The 17,107-nt window shown below is 35.9% G+C and overlaps 2 protein-coding genes and 1 long non-coding RNA gene across 5 annotated transcripts; 1 reads left to right on the forward strand and 2 right to left on the reverse strand.

Annotated features, from left to right (window-relative positions):
- Positions 1-1,445: 1,445 nt before the first annotated feature.
- On the forward strand, positions 1,446-5,943 carry LOC103950850 (transcription factor MYB124). 3 transcript variants are annotated; one of them, XR_007253742.1, is made up of 13 exons: positions 1,447-1,822; positions 1,979-2,025; positions 2,152-2,208; positions 2,350-2,422; positions 2,784-2,839; positions 2,928-3,107; positions 3,193-3,362; positions 3,590-3,738; positions 4,005-4,147; positions 4,225-4,445; positions 4,570-4,715; positions 5,164-5,400; positions 5,504-5,943. XR_007253742.1 is itself a non-coding variant. In XM_048572295.1 (12 exons), exons 1-12 carry the CDS (start codon positions 1,766-1,768, stop codon positions 5,272-5,274), a joined length of 1,401 nt encoding a protein of 466 aa, XP_048428252.1. In that variant the 5' UTR covers positions 1,446-1,765; the 3' UTR covers positions 5,275-5,943. The 3 variants fall into 3 exon arrangements, 2 of the variants coding, with proteins under 2 accessions (XP_048428252.1, XP_048428251.1); XM_048572295.1 differs by having other exon boundaries at positions 1,446-1,822; positions 4,234-4,445; positions 5,164-5,943; XM_048572294.1 differs by having other exon boundaries at positions 5,164-5,943.
- On the reverse strand, positions 3,284-7,318 carry LOC125471628. Its single transcript, XR_007253743.1, has 3 exons — positions 6,282-7,318; positions 6,047-6,176; positions 3,284-3,419 (listed from the first exon to the last, which is right to left on the reverse strand). It is a non-coding gene; the product is annotated as an uncharacterized LOC125471628 (long non-coding RNA).
- Positions 7,319-13,374: 6,056 nt separating this feature from the next.
- LOC103950851 (UDP-galactose/UDP-glucose transporter 3) lies at positions 13,375-16,057 on the reverse strand. Its single transcript, XM_009362099.3, has 7 exons — positions 15,758-16,057; positions 15,500-15,597; positions 15,261-15,391; positions 14,838-14,868; positions 14,570-14,673; positions 14,292-14,413; positions 13,375-14,000 (listed from the first exon to the last, which is right to left on the reverse strand). Exons 1-7 carry the CDS (start codon positions 15,859-15,861, stop codon positions 13,592-13,594), a joined length of 999 nt encoding a protein of 332 aa, XP_009360374.1. The 5' UTR covers positions 15,862-16,057; the 3' UTR covers positions 13,375-13,591.
- Positions 16,058-17,107: the final 1,050 nt, after the last annotated feature.

The raw sequence follows: 17,107 nt of genomic DNA on the forward strand, positions 1-17,107 counted from the left end.
TAGCAAGATTAATGTGAGTGAGAGTGAATAAGTGAGTGGCTGAATGAGAAGGTTAGGTCACGAAGATGGTCACGTCCCCTTTAAACAAAAAAACGCATTCAAAAATTTGAAACCAACAAATCAAAATGCTCTCATATATATATATATATATATATATATATATATATATGAATATGATGATGTTCATCATGCATGTGTCACTCGCAATCATATCACTTTTTATTCACTTTAATAAAAAAAAAAAACTGTATAAAATATACATGGAATTCTTTCAAAGTTGGCCTCTCAATTATTAAGTTTATTCCAGTTTGGTCCCTAAATAATAAATTCCTTTGTCATCATAAGCCTAAACGTATGCAAGTGTACAAAGTAGGGACACGTGGTGACTTCTACTTAAAATACCAACATAAGTCTAAGGATATTATACACATTTTGAGTGTTTTGAAAGGAAGTCAAATCGCACAAATTAAAACCCTTCCAACCTATTTCTTCCATTTCTCAATGTTGTTTCTGCCTTGTCCCTACTAACTAAATTCATTAAAACTAAAATATTAAAAACGCATGCATTGGAAAGAAGGTGAAGCCTGTGTAAAATTCATAAAATAACAACACATTACATGAGGCTACCATTGCTTATGTATCCAAAACCGGGTCTACAATGTTGAATGGTGTTGGATTGTAAAAAGCGAAGACAATAAGCTCGCCTATGAACCCCTAATGTGAATCAGGAGCTTAGAAGTGAGTGACTTGGTTGAAATGGAAGTCAAAATTTACATCACATGCCGATGTCTTTTAACTTTTCTAACTGAAGTCACTGTATGTCGTCATTAAACACACTTACAAAAGTTTGAAGACTAACTTGGGGCAAAAATATGATCAAAGTGAAAAAATTCAAAAGTTTAGGGGTCAAATTTGTATGCAAGTCATATATATTATTACAAAATATATAATGATATGAATAATAAATATTTAAAAAATAATAATATATATGTATGTATGTATGTATGTATGTATGTATGTATAGTGTGGTGCGTGGCCCTGTGGGGTTTTAGTCTACTACAGCATCATCCATCCATCATCCATCCATTAATATTATCTCATGGAATTCAGCGTTATTTTTCAAACTTCCCCTCATACCCGCGCACTACAAACTAAAGCAACCAAACAATCCGTTGGTGTTTATTTATTTTTTATTCATTAAAATATACGATCTTTCCAGACTTGCTTGTAAGTTGCAAATTTATTGGTTGCAAAGACACAGAGAAACTTTCAAAAAAGCTCTCCCCTCTCCCCCTCTTCTATCCACCCTCTCACTGTTCTGTCCAGTCCAGTCCACTCCCACCCCAAAACTCTCACGAACCCTGATCGTATTTTTCATCCCAAAATCTCTGTAAGCTGTTGAAAATCGATACAAATACAAATACCCAGATCCAATCTAATCTGTTTTTACAAGTACATGCACTGTTTGAGCATGTACTTGTGATATAAACTCCAAACTCCAAACTCCAAAGGGTGCGGCTGAAAAGGTAGAATCCGAGGCAATTAAAATCCAATCCAGGAAGGAGATAGTATAGCTTTTGAGGTGTGGCTGTTATATTATATAGCTGGAAAAACACTCTGGCTTTTGTAGTATTATGCAACTTGGTTTTGATAAAGGGATCATCTGGGAGCGTCAGAGAGAGACAGAGAGAGACAGAGAGAGAGTGAAAGTGAGGAGTGAGAAATTGTGAGATAGCTAGAGAGAGAGGTGAAATTAAAAACCCAAATGCCGCAGGAGGAGTCAAAGAAGAAGGAGCGCCACATCGTTACTTGGTCTCAAGAGGTGTTCTTTTCACCTCTCTCTCTCTCTCTCTCTCTCTCTCTCTCTCTCTCTCTATTTGATTGGACTGTTTTGAATTCTGGGTTTTGATCAAGACACCCAATTGTGTTTATTTGGTTTTTCTCTGACATGGGTTTTGGTTGTTTTTATGAGTTGCAGGAAGATGATATTCTGAGGAATCAAATTAGCATCCATGGAACAGAAAAGTAAGTTTCTTGGTTTTTAAACCTGGGTTGGTTTTACATTTTACTTTACATTTATTCAATAAAATTACCATTTTCTTGGTAGAAAATGAATTAAGGGCTTTGTTTTGTGATCAATTTGTGTTGCAGTTGGGCTATCATTGCATCTAAATTCAAGGATAAAACAACCAGACAGTGCAGGAGAAGGTAATTTCAAACCCAATGATATTGATATTTGAATTTAAGTTCTGTTGAGAAATCCGCTGTTTTTTATCCTACTCAATTATTGAGGTCTAATTGTTTTGACTGCTAATTTGTTTTGTCTGAAATTTGACAATAATGTTGCAGATGGTACACATACTTGAATTCCGACTTCAAGAAAGGAGGGTGGTCACCAGAGGAAGACATGCTCTTGTGCGAGGTAATTGATTACAGTAGTTTAGAATATCGCCTTATTCCAGCCTCCTTACGCCCAAGTTTTAATTCCCATCGCCGTAGATTAGACAAGTTTGAATATTGGCTTGTCAAAAAAGGGATGAAATTCTTCTACTTTCTGCATCCTTAATTGGTTTAAGCCGAAAAATAAATCATCATAACTTGATTTTAGAGAAGCTTTAATCATTTTCTTTAATATGACCAAGTAGGCCAGACCTAGTGATTGGATTGTGCGACTTCCTAAAGTTGAACAGAAAACCTGACCACTGTTTATTCAACATTAAACATTATTACCCTCATCATTGGATGTGGTATCAACCTAATTTTCTAGGTGATCTGATCTGCAGGCTCAAAAGATATTCGGAAACAGATGGACAGAAATAGCGAAGGTGGTTTCGGGAAGGTATATTAACTTTCTTTTTTCTCCTCCTGTTATAAGATAGCTTCGTCTAATGACGCGCTTAAGATCATCAGTTGTGCTACTGATGCAGAACTGACAATGCCGTGAAAAACCGGTTTTCCACCTTGTGCAAGAAGAGAGCAAAATATGAAGCCTTAGCTAAAGAGAATGCCGCTTCATATATCAATCAGAATGACAAAAGGGTAATAATCCGAAATGGATTCAATACAGATGGAACAGCAGAAACTACAGCACCTTCTAAGAAGATGAGGTATAGTAAAGTTTATATCTTTATGTACAAAATGTTAATTAGATTACCACTCAAAATCGTAGAACTCATTCTTTGTGCGACACAGGAGAAGCCACATTCCTAGTCTCTCCGAGGGGGACAGACTACTCGAGCAGTGTGGAAAGATGAGTCAGCAGCTAAGAGCTCCATTTGCAGTGTTGATTCAGAATGTCCACAATGTAGAGAATCTGCCAGACCAGAATAATGTGAATAGCACCAAGGAAGTCCACGTGAATGGTAAATCACCTCAAATTAAAACTTGTTCGGCAACTCATCAGATTTCTGTTACAATGCCTGATAAGCACATTGCAGGAAATGTGTGAGAACATAAGCATATTCCTTCTATTTGGACAGCAGAAAGTTGGCCTATTTATCATTTGAAAAATTAATGATGCATTGATTTATATGTTTTCAACTACAAAACTTAAGAAGAATCTAATGTCACTCTTACTTTCATTTATCAGCGGTACAAAAGAGCAAGTTTCAAGGATCATTTCTCAAGAAGGATGACCCGAAGATAATTGCTTTGATGCAACAAGCAGAATTGCTCAGCTCGCTGGCATTAAAAGTTAATGCAGAGAACACAGACCAGAGTCTTGAAAATGCTTGGAAGGTGAGAAAAGATTATCTATTTGCTGTGGTCCTGTGGACTGAGCTATCAACATTTAATTACTTGGTTTTTGAAAACGTCCTATCAAGTAAAATCGTAGGAACATATAAATACAATTATACATATAACTCGCATATATTGTGAATGTAATGGTCAGATGCCTTTAGTACTTGATTCCTCCATATCTGATTCATAGAGTAAAACAGATTTATGTCCGGTGCCAAATTGAATCTGCAAATCCTCTAACAAACATCAAATGTGATATTCAGGTGCTCCAAGATTTCTTGAATCAAAGCAAAGATGGTGACATCCTCAGTTATGGAATTAATGATTTTGATTTTCAACTCGAAGATCTTAAATATCTGTTAGAGGACTTAATGAGCACCACTGAAGGAAGCCGACCATCTTGGCAGTAAGAAAAGTAACTTAGACTACTATTCTAATATGAGCATGCTTAAACCCCTGCACAACATCTAATTGATGACACAGACATTGCAGGCAGCCTGATTTATACAACGAGTCTCCAGGAAGTTCCGAATACAGTACAGGGTCAACTCTTCTGTCCCAAACAGAATACTATCAAGTGGAACAAAATAAAGTTGAAATAGGTTCACTGAACCAGGAGATTCAACCAGGGTCACAGTCAATTCCTATTGAAGGGAAAAATGGTGTTGGTGATTGTGAGAAAGGGAATTTTTCCAAAAAGCAAGGTAATGGATTAACATATAACATCTTACATATGTTGGCTGATGATAACTTCTGTTTTTGAATTACACATCAAATTTGCTATTCAATCAAATTTCCTGATAACTTATCTAATCTTTCTTTTCGCAGAGATATTTCCGTCATGTGATGAAGCAACAAAAGACTACGCAGTTGTTTCTGTATTGTCAAGTACAGAGTTCAATTCTCCTATTAAAGTTACCCCATTGTTCAGATCCTTGGCAGCAGGAATTCCTAGCCCAAAATTTTCTGAAAGTGTAAGTTGTCTCAGAAGTTCAACTTTATCAAACAAAAAGATATTAGTCTTAATGGTTGCAGAAGAAGTGGTATTAATAATGATGCTTAATGTTGTTTCAATTCACCCCGCTGGAATCTAAGTGAAGCTATGCAATGCCTAACCAAAGTCCAGGTGATGCTAAAAAAAGACAAGAGTGTTTCCATCCTAAAGAAAAAAGATTTAGGAGCTACAACACCGTGCTTTCATTTACAATATGCACCACAAACTATTGATATCCAAGTACATTACCATGCTCTTAACTTCTTCTACCCGCAAACTTGAATTTGGAAACCTCTGTAGCTTCTCGTTTGCCTCATAGAATCTAGGTGACGGTTAGTGTATGTATAACAAGTTCTTAACTTCTTCTTGTACGAATGCATGACATTATATTGATTCAAGACTGACCACTTATGTGTTGGATTTTTCAGGAAAGGAATTTCTTGCTCAAAACGCTTGGAGAGGACTCCCCCTGCCCCAACCCAAGCACCAATCCTTCACAACCGCCACCCTGCAAACGATCCCTCCTCCAAAGTCTATAACCAACCTTTTTGATCCACCACCTCATCTCTAGTAATTTTACATGGCCTACTGAGTTCGTGTCCGTTTTGCATTCCTCTTTTCTGAGAATTGCAGCCATTCCAGCCTAAAATTTTACAAATGGGCAGGTAAGGATCTGCTTCCCAAAACCCAGATCTAGAATGCAATGGTGCATTTTAGCATTTGCAAATGTATCTAACACAGTTTTCTGCATTCTTTTGTCCTAAGCAGAGTTTCCTCCTTCAGAGTTCCCCATCGGTATTCGCTTTTCGTGTGTTTGGCGTGTCATTCTTTAGTTAGTCTCTTGTCATCCGATATGTTTTCCGAGTGTTCCATTTTTTGGCCTTGATTTTTACAGTTGTACAGAACTTGCTGTATCCCTAGTTCCAGAGTGTGAGACTAATGTAAGCATACATAGGCAGCTCGCCGATATTTTCCGCTAGAGTATATGATCAAAACAAAACAGAGAGAAAGAGAAGAAAAAGAAAGAAACAAAAGGAGAGAGGATTAACCAGTTCAAATGGATTCCTGTTTATCGTTTTTCCGGTGTGGAAAACGGGTATAGAATAAATTTATATTTTTTTTCTTCTTTGGTTTGATTTCCCCCATGATTTCTGATGTAACTAAACTTTATGTAATTTGAGTGAAAATAGTTTTGGTTTTGGCGTGCACTACTCTCTTTTGTTATATCCTTCCTTCCTAGAAATAAGACATGAACTGATGAACACATCTCCAGGTAAGACACTCGTAGCTCAGTTGGTCAAGAGTATTTACCTTTGCATCTGAGGTTACTTGTTCCCCTCCCCCACTATCGCTTGTGTCAAAGACAAACACATCTCTAGGAAGTGTAGAGTAATGTCCGTACTTTCAGCATCAGGGAAGTAAGACACCGACTCGCACACAGCTGCAGGAATGCATGAACTGCATTCAAATTAAGGAACAAGAAATCCGAAAAGAAAACGGCGTAAAAGTCGACCAAATTTGAGCTAGAAAGGTGGGTTTTGCTTACCAGAGAGTTATGGCTGGCGTGAAGGAAACTCCCAGTCTTCAGTGCTTCTGTGTTGAGAGCAAGTTGTTCAAGTGGGGAAGAAGGGTTGTGAGAGAATTATGTTATTTGGTGGTGGTGGTGGTGGAAGACCAGTATGATTAGGAAGAAAGCAAAAGCAAAGAGGTAATAGAGGGAGGGAAATCCCTACAAAATAAAGTGCACATATAATTATTTGCTCTGTTAACTTTCTCGAGTGAAGGTATAGTAGCACAGATTGACAATTTTGACCTCTCAACTCCAACTTAAAATTGTTTGATCTCAAGGATAAACTAGTGACAAAATTATATGTTTGTTCTAGTAATGCTTTGCAATTTGCATTCGAGAAAAAAAAAATGAAAAAACCGAAAGGTCGTACAAGAAGCAAATTGAACATGGTAAGAGAAAGGGGGGAAAAAAGAAGGAAAAATGAAAGACCGTACAAGAAGCGAATTGAACATGAAAGGAGAAAGGGACTGCTTGATGTTCAACTAACGTTTTCGTTAAGTAGATGACACTTTATTATAGTGGCAAAAAGTAATTATATTTTTGTATTTTGATGTATGTTCGATTCTCAAAGATTCTCATCCTTAACAACTAACAGTTTAACTTTTTTTTTTTTTTTTTTTGGCCGTAAAGTCCAACTCACTCCAACATTGCTATCATGGGAAGTGACTTTGAGGAGAATTTATTGATAAACAAGAAAGATACAATATGTCAAGGGGGACATGAGGCCAAACTCGGACCATTAAAGAATTCATAACAACAATTCAAAACCTCATTCAGCAAAACCTATAACAACGAAGCTTATAAAGGTTTGTGAGAATAAGGAGCTGCAGCACAAGGAGGGCATGAATCCCACCAATGGACACTAGGGTGATCAACACCATAATTGGCCAATCAATCAACAACTTGATTACCCTCTCTAAAAATATGAGAAATCTAAACCTGCATGGATGATAGTAAAACTCGACAATTATGCCAATAGAACAAAAGCCTCCAAGGGATAGATGTCAAAGAAGGTGAAGATGAAGAAAGAAGATGAACAACCAGTGAGGAGTCACATTCAATCCATAATGATTGCCAACCTATATCCCAAGCTAAAGATACAACATGAATAACAGCGCGTAGTTCGACATCCAAAGAAGAGGCCAAACCTATTGAACCGGCAAAACAACCAAGAGAATGACCGGTAAAATCCCGAAAGATACCACCACATGCAGCCACACAAGGGGAACCTCTTGCATCACCATCATTATTTACTTTGATCCAAGACTGAGAAGGCGGGCGCCACAACACCTCAATAATTTTTGGAGCCTTAGCAGGACGTCCACGAACACCAATAGACTGAAGAATGCAAAGCTCTTCCACATAATTCTTCATACAACCAAAATTGAGAGAATCAATTTCAAGGAGTTGAAATTTAATAGACCTTACAACATAATTGATGGAAACAACCTCCTCATGAAAACAAACAGCGTTGCGAGCATGGCAAATAGAATAAAAACCAACTCCAATCATACCCCACCAAAGCAGCCACACTTGGGTACCAAAACCTTGTTGTAAAGGATAATGGAAAAAGCTAAAAATATCTTGAAATAAATATTGAACTCTGAATAATTCTAAAATAGTAGACCAAAAATTTGACATGCAAAAAAGCACTCAAAGAAAATATGTGAAGCAGTTTCCATACCTTCACAACAAATAGAGCACATAGATGCTATAGCAAAACCTCTTTGTTGCAAGAGATCATCGGTTAACATCTTACCATGTAAATACTTCCACAATGTAACCGAATTACAAGGGCAAAAACAAGATTGACAAACCCATCGATCCCATTGAACCAATGGTTGCTTATTTATTATGCTTAAAATCATAAGTCAAAGATAAAGAAAGGTCACCATTTGAAGCAGATATCCAAACCATTTTGTCATCAATCCTAGACTCTAAAGGAAGCCCAATAAAAGAAATATCATCCGAAATGGGATGCTAGCCATGAATGTAAAGTAGGTGGGGGAGTCCAACAACCATCCACAATAAAATCAGAAACTTTAGCCCAAAAAACCTTGCATAAATCTGGTGGAATACCAAACCTATCAGCTATTGGAAAATCTAACCATCTTGCATGCCAAAAATTAATATTTTCACCAGTACCTATCACCCATTCTGAGCCATGGTTGGCAATGGCATCACTGGGCATCCAACAATGGGTCGCCAAAAGTTATCTCCTTCGCTGACCAACCAGTCAGCTTCTCCTAGCGGTTTAGGCCTCGTGAACACAAAAAAAAAAAAAGCGGATGTTTTCTTCGGGCCGTACCGAAAGAACCCTACGAAATAAAGAGCAATTCTTAATTAGATGGTTATTTTTTCGGAAGATTAAGACGGATTATATATTTTAAGACCTCTTCTTTTCTTAGAGCAACTCCAGCGTTGAAGCCCTTCTCCTAGGTTATGCACTATTCAATCCACCTGATGAACAGTAATTGCCCTTAATGAACAGTAATAGCCCTGGCAATAGCATTTGCATCTCCACCGTTACACTTCAATAGCCCTGGCAATAGGCAATAAAATATTAGTATTTTATTTATTTATAAAATAATACAAAATAATTTTAATTGTAATATCGGATAAGATTTTTAATCGTTCTCGTTGCGCCACGTGTCATTATCCGAAGTATTATTAAATAATACAAAATAATTTTATTTGTAATTTCGGATAAGATTTTTAATCGTTGTCGTTGCGCCACTTGTCATAAAATCCGAAAAGACAATTATTGGGGATGGATTTCCGATAAATTTTTTAATCGTACTCGTTATGCCACGTGTCATTATCCGAAAATACAATAATTGGTGATGGATTTCTGATAAGATTATTAACCAATCACGTCGCGCCACGTGTCATAATTTGTTTACAATCTTTGAGGATAGATTTCCATCAGATTGTTAACGAATGACGGCATGTCACGTGGCATTATGTACAACCTAATCCTTTCTGAATCCTCCATATAATCCACCATCCATCCTCACAAATCTCACACCAATTTTCTCAAGATCTCTATCATTATTCATAGTTTTCTACACAATTCGGGAGAATAAATAATTATAATGAAAATAAGTAACAAATAAATAATACAAACAACATAATTATAATGTAAGTAGGTAACAAATAAATAATAAATTATGTAGGTAACAAATAAATAATACAAACAATAAATAATAAATTATGTAGGTAACAAATAAATAATACAAACAATAAATAATAAATTATGTAGGTAACAAATAAATAATACAAACAAATAATTATAATGTAAATTTGGGTATCAAATAAATAATATATTGTTACCTGATCCGAGTAATTTTCCCCACTTCGAATATTACTACTAGCTTGTGCCAATGCGTCTCTCCACGTACTAAACGATTGGCTAAGTAATTTCCAATGACTGGACATCGATTCTTTGGTTCTTTTCCCATCAATTTTCTCAAGATAATTGGTATGAATAAGACTCCACATTTCTCGCAACTGCATCTCATTACCCGTAAGCGAACTATGAGTAACTTCAACCCAGCTAGTACACAACGCAACATCTTCAAGAAGCGACCAATTCGTACCTACACCAGTGGTCATTTTGTTGAAAAAAAAAAGGATTCAAACTTTGAGACAAAGAAAGGAATGTGATTGAAAGTAGTTACGAAAATATGAAATTGTTGTGTAAGGCAAATGATAATGAGAAGGTATTTATAGAAAAGTAAAAACAATTTTTTTAAAAAAAAATTCAGATTTTTTTTTGAATTTTTTACAATTTTTTTTTAAATTTTTATTCAATTAATTAATCTCTGCCATTGGATATAAAAAAATTTGAATTCCAACACTCCAGATTGTGCCACGTGTCACAACGGTAACTTTTCTTAATTTTAAAACTATTTTTTCTTTTATTTTTTTATTTATAAAGCATATTAATATCCACCGTTGATCTCAGATCGAACGGTGGATATTAAATAAGACTTTTTTTTTTTTTACCGTTGAGATCAAACGGTCCAAATTAAATATCCGTTGAGATCGAACGGACCGTGGGAAGCCACGTGGCTTTCCAACTGTAACTGAAAAAGCAAATTTTTTTTCTTCTGATTTTGTGTCGGTGATGCGCCCCCACGCGCGAGTGGGGTGCACGAGCCTGACACAAAAAAAATTAAATAACGGCTGACGTCAGCGCTGACGTCACAGGACCTCAGGCTCTCGGGCTGGCAATTCTTCATGGGCCCGAAGCTCGGACCTCCACCTTTACTCGGACTTGCCCACGCTGGAGCCGGTCCACGAGGCCTCGGGCCCTTTTCTCTCCTCCGTTCCCCGAGCAACTACCCATGCTGGGCTTGCTCGTATTTACCCGAAGGTATGTCGAACAGAAACAAAGGTATTTTAGCAGTAAGTGCTAGTCGTCCAGACAAAAAGTCCATTTCGACCGAGCAAAATCGTCAGCTTTAAGCAACTAAGCATAATTATCAAGGGATTTATCCATTATTTCACTAAAAATAAAAAGAAACACTATAAATGCGAACATTCAATAAATCTATGTGACTTGACTACGCAGAGAAAATAAAATAATAAATAAATAGGAGCACATTAATAATTTTCCGTAATTTCTCAAAAGAAAATACAAAAAGGACGTGTGGTGTGTGAGTAATGATAATATGAAGTAAAAAAAAATTGAATAATAAATAATGATTTTGGACACCGCAAGAATGGATAGGAGCGGAATGATTGCTTTTGTAGGAAAGGGGTAGGACTGTGAATCGACGCCCTACGCTTCTATAATGTTTTAAAATGGGCCGTCAGTTCGGCCCAGGCCTTTTTAAAACTTTTTTCTTTTCTTTTCGGGCTTTGTATAACCCAATGCACATGTCTATTAGTTTGGGCCCTTTTATTATTAAACAACTCTCTTAAAATTTGGTGCCACATAAGAAGTTTTTAGTTCTCTAATATTCAACATATTTACATAAAATGGCTTCTTTTTTCTTTAAATTTTTTTTTAATCATTTTAAACGTCTCAATTTTAATTTTACTAGTTTAACAACCATGCAACAGGGTATATTTTGCATTGTTTTTTCGTTAATTAAATGGATGCAAAAATGTAAGGTAGCTTTTTTTTTTTGTCCAAGTAAGGTAGCCTTTGAATTTCATCATTTGTTAAACTTAAAATGTAAAAATTAAAACCACAAGGACTACTCCTTTTGTAATTAAAAAAAAATACTAGAGCCAAAAGCGAATTTTAACTAAATTATAGGGACCAAATTAAAGTGAACTTGACCAAAAGTGAATGGCATCGTTTTATTTTTTATTTTTTTATTTTTTGCATCTATATTTATCCGATAAAAGATAATTTAAGCCCATTTTAAGTTGCCCTAACTTCTAGAAACAAATAGTTGTGGGCTCACTTGAAGCCCATTTTAGCACCATATTTCCCGTTATTTCTCCCACTTTGGGCTATAATGGGTCGGGGTGTTGGGTTTTTAATTATGAAACCGGACCTAATCCTAGTCCGTGTAAAACGGGCCGAGTTCACGGGTCCAGTTTTCCTTTTAAAGAAAAAATAATAATAATAATTATCGTCGCCCCGACCTCTGTGCTCGAACCCCTTTCTTGGTGGTTTGCGTAATTTCGATCGTTATTTTGATCGTAGAATCGATGGCAGCCATCCCCGACGGTAATGGCATGAGAATCCGGTTGATTATCGTTGGAGTTCAAAACCCTAACGTTATAATAACCAATCGCCAGTTGACATTATGAAAGATGAGATAAAAAGGATTGCAAAACTTTAGTTTAATCTCTCAACTTTTACTCCTCGAAAGCTATTCCCTCTTTATATAAATCATTTTAATATTGAGAAAATTGTAGAAATGGTCCTTCAATTTTAACTCAATTGTAGCAATGATTCTTTAACTAAAATTACATGATCATTAGTCCCTTAATTCATCAAAATGTACAATTGTGGTCCTTTTAATCAACTTCATCAGAATTCCGTCAAAATGAGTCATGTTAGAAGGACTATTGCTACAATTAGGTTAAAGTTGAGAGACCATTGCTCCAATTAAGTTAAAATTGAGGGACCACTGCTTTAATTTGGTTAAAGTTAAGGAACCATTACTACAATTTATTGTATTTGGTTTTCCATATATTTTCTTTTGATTCAACCTCACGCAAATGACATGTCACTTGTATGGACAGAAGTTCTAACAAAGTTGACGAAAATGACCATAGCTACACGTTTTGATGAGTTAAGGGACCCATGGTTACATATTTTTAGTTGATAGACCATTACTCTAATTAAATTAAAGTTGAGGGACCATTGCTACAATTTCTTTTTTAATATTTTAGTAAAATATTACTTGTTATTTCTAATTTGCATATGAATTCCTCATTTTTTGTAATTAAACTTGGTAAAGAGAGAAACAATATTTGTTTATTAACTTTGTATCCAAACTTTTTTTAGAAAATAATGATCTCAAATACAATTTCGAAGATAAATGGATAAATGCTTATTGGAAAGACTAGTTGGGTATTGTGACGTTTAAAAAAAAAAAAAAAAAAAAAAAAAAATATATATATATATATATATATATATATATATATAGACACACACATATATATTTGTTTGTGAGAATAAATAACTGTACAATAAAATTGTTGGGTGTTTGTTAAACTTTTTTTTGTAAAAGTGCTTTTAACAAAAATAAAAAACAGTGTCGGAGTGCTTGGTAAATTTTTATATAAAACTGTTGTAAATATGTTAAAAACTAAAAAGAATATGATAATGAATGTGATATTATAATTACCAAAGATAATAAGTAAGGGCAAAAATTGGAATTTCATTAAATAAGAATTGTTCACTATGCTTTGAATTTTTATTTTTTTAGAAGCATAGTAACTTGCTTCTACTTTTTTTTTTTTTTTTTTTAATGCTTTTCTCCATTCTTGACACTAGGTTTTTTTTTTTTAAACACTTTTCTGTCTTTATCTCTCTAGTGTTGATATGGCTTAATTGTTACCATTCAAATAGGAAGGAAGGCGAGAAAAATTTAGAGAGGAGAGAATCTTCATCCATTTTTGTCTGACTCACATACTTCAATTAATTTCTCAAAAGAGCAAATTTGGTAGAAGGTCTATTCAATTACATTACAAAGAACCTTGAGTATTTAACTATATAAGGTTCAAATATATGACCAACGAGGGGAAACAAAAGAGATGGAAAATTTTGGAAAGAAAAAAGAAGGGCTTTTGAATATCTAAATTCAAAATTGTTGTTACATTGGCTTTCTCTTCTTCGGCGCTCTCTGGGATTTCCTCCACTTGTGGTAGATGTGATATGACAACCCAGAAAACACCATGAAAACAGACCCCCACTGCTTTGTTGACAGGGGATTGCCACTCAGCACCGAAGACACCACGATGCTTACAAACTTGCGGGTAGTGGTAATGGTGGTGTTAGCTAAGGAACCAAAACGACTTATGGTTAGGAAAATGAAGTTCTGCCCAACTGCACCGCAGAGACAATAGAGAAGAATGTCCCAAGCTGCTTCCGGATGCAGCTTGCAGAACTGAACCGCCTCAAATCCGCTGCCATGCGGCCAGCCAAACATGTAAATCATGTTGTATATGGTACCCCATAAATTCATGCCCAACATTATTTCCCAGGCGCTTGTTTTTGGATACCTAAGCAAAGACAAAAGCAACAACATTTGAGACTCAATTCTTTGTATCGGTCACGTATAGATGGCTCTAACAATTTCATGCATTTATTCCCATAAAGAATATATAGAGGATTGGAATGTAAATTGCCTCGAGCATTCTTAAAAGCTAGGTTTTTCGTCAACGAGAAATGATTTGGGGCCTGGGGTTGCAAATTTTGATAACTGGATTAAATAACGTCAAGAACAAGTGAATAACAGAAAAGCAACCAGTAGTTAAATGGTAGGAGAAAGATGATGCTGTTCTGAAGTATACCTTGCAGTTATTGAATCCTGGGTGGCATTTGTGAATCCATCAAAGGCGAGGTTGAGAAAACATAGTCCATATCCAAGGGGAGCATTCGGGTGTGCCAACTTGCTAATAGTCTTTGAGCTAGTCTAAAATGGACCAAATGAGAAAAACGTAAGAATAAAAACAAAAATTGCATATATTTATTGGGGCCAATTTATTGAAGGAAAATTGAAATAGAAAATGTAAAAATTATTTTGTTCTTGTTCCATTCTCAAGAAACACGAACACACACCAACCCTCACCTTCAAGAGTGCAAATATGGATACCCCTCCGGCAACAAGGAGAGTACAAACATATTCAGGAAAGCTGTATCTTTTGCCGTAGACTAGAGTACCCATCAGCATCACTGCATACAAATAACAATCATTTATTACCTTATTTATTTACAAAATGCAATGGTTAATCTAATTAATGTAATCAATATAATAGTCACAATCTTAATTGAACTTAATGCGTAGAATGCGTGCTTTAATAAGATATGGAAAAATAACAAACTTGAAGATATCTGACCTGGTATCATTTTTGAGGACTTTGCCAAGACCTGCAAGTAAAAAGAACAGCTTTAACATCCAAAACTACGGATCCATTTATTTAGCATTACTTAAAAACCACAAGAACGAAACTTTTCACAGTTCTTGTCATCCCTTCAACAACCAATTCAACACCCTTATCAACTCAGCTCAACTGACCACTTATCCAAAAGATGGGATCGGTCCTAAACCATTTTTCTGCCAATGATTTTTATCCAGAGGAAATGAACAACCCCATAACATATATGACAATCGCTTGCTTCTGCACTAATTAGATCCTAAGAAACTCAAATCTAGTAAACTAGACTTAGGACACAAAACCATCAATTTTTCCTATGACCATTACTATATATTCTCTAATGCTGCTCATTTGGTAGATCAAACCCAAAATTGGAAAACAAACCTGAGCAGGATAACTGATATACTTCAACGCTTCGATCCCCATAGCGGGTCCAATCGTATTAGTAATCCCGGCACTCCAGTACGTCCACATAGGTGCGCCTCCAGCATTACTGCTAGACCAAAGCTTTAACACTACTCAAAGAAAACCACATGACAATATTATCGCCCAATTCATTTTTTCAGCTCAAATCAATCCACACTATTAGAAATTCAAGATTTTTCAGAAAGATTGAAACTTACTTATATATGACCAGATTAGACAAACCACATTCTGAGCTAGGTTCAGGAACGCAAGGTGTTCGAACCTATCCCCATCTGGCCCGAATCGCTTCGTGGACCTAAAAACAAAGATCAAGGCATCACCAATTTGATTAACTTCAACAATCAGCTCTCCGAATTTCGGAAACAATTTCAGGAGTTGAAAATCCCCAAAAATAAAAAATTTTGCGTGATCTGGGAAATCCCCAAATGCAGAGAGAAAGAAAAACCAAGTCTTACAGAGTTTCCTGAAGCACGCCTTGGTAGATATAAGCAGCCCAAATTCCAAAGACGCAGAAGCCGAACACCAACACGCGCCGGAGCCCCGACCCATGCGCTTCCATTTCAGCCGCCGGTACAAATGTGGCCGGAAATACCCCTTCGGAATCTGAATCCGGCCTCTCTCTTTCTCTCACTCGTCTCTTATTTTTTTCCCCCTTTTTTCAAATCAAGCAAGATAATTAGGGTTTCAGATGAGCAGTTTCAAGAGGAAGCTAGAAGCAGATTAGCAGAATAATTTTGCGTAAATAACTGCCACGATTCAGACGAAGAGACCGTTAATACAGGCGGGAGCGCCAAGGCTACGTGGGTTTGTCTACGTGGAGGCTTTTGATTGGAGTAGGTGACAGTGTGACACTGCGTCGCGCTTCTCATTGGCTGCGCAAACGCGGACCCCTGGCACTTGGCACGGTATTACATCATTCTGCTTTGCTGCCAGTTAGCCATCTCTATAACTTCTATTTTTCATATATTTTTTTTAAATTCTATTTTTTTTCCTATAACTTTTATTTTACAAATTTGTTTCATGTTTTTTTTAAAATTTTATTTTTTCCTATAACTTATATTTCACAAAATTTATTTCATTTTATTTTATTTTATTTTAATAACAACATTTAACAACATAAAAAAAGAACATTTAACAACATAAAACTTAAACAACATTTAAGTTGTAGTTTTTAAATAATAAATTACGTTTGGCCCTTTGGCCTTTGGTTGGAGACGGTTTTTTGTGACAGGGCTAAAACGAACCCTCTGGCCCTTAGTTGGAGACGTAGGCAGATATAGTCCTATACTATTCATTAAAATATTAATATCTTAAAGAATCTTGAAAGACCAGAGAGTTAAAACGAGTCTTCTGACCAGCCCTTGTTTAGAAATGGCCTTAACTCCTCAAAATACTAATATAGCAGGATGGACGACGAGGCCCAGAGACGTTTGTATTTAGGCCCACTAAGCGTTTAATGAGTATTCAGTTTTCTGTTTGTTTCGCTACGTGGCTCCTGCACGAACAAATAAATGAAGGCTGTGGTACTAGGCTGCAAGGGAGAGGAAGATTAACTGTGTAGGGTCAAATTTGAAAGTTGCATGGCACCCTTGAGCTCTTCCATCTGAGAAATTTGTCTTTTCATAAAACCCTAGTTTTGGACTGAAGGAATTATGAGAAAAGTGAAAACGACTTAAAATTTCAAGGGATGATAATATGATTTTCCGGAAATCCAAAGAGGTTTCGTGAATGTACAAGCGATAGTAGAGAGGAAGGAAATCAAATATAAGACTTCGAATCTATAGATGAGCCCTTAATCACTTGAA

This window comes from the organism of the source record quoted next, unplaced genomic scaffold, assembly GCF_019419815.1.
Source record: "Pyrus x bretschneideri cultivar Hongxiangsu unplaced genomic scaffold, Pyrus_bretschneideri_v1 Contig6, whole genome shotgun sequence".
NCBI lineage: Eukaryota > Viridiplantae > Streptophyta > Magnoliopsida > Rosales > Rosaceae > Pyrus > Pyrus x bretschneideri.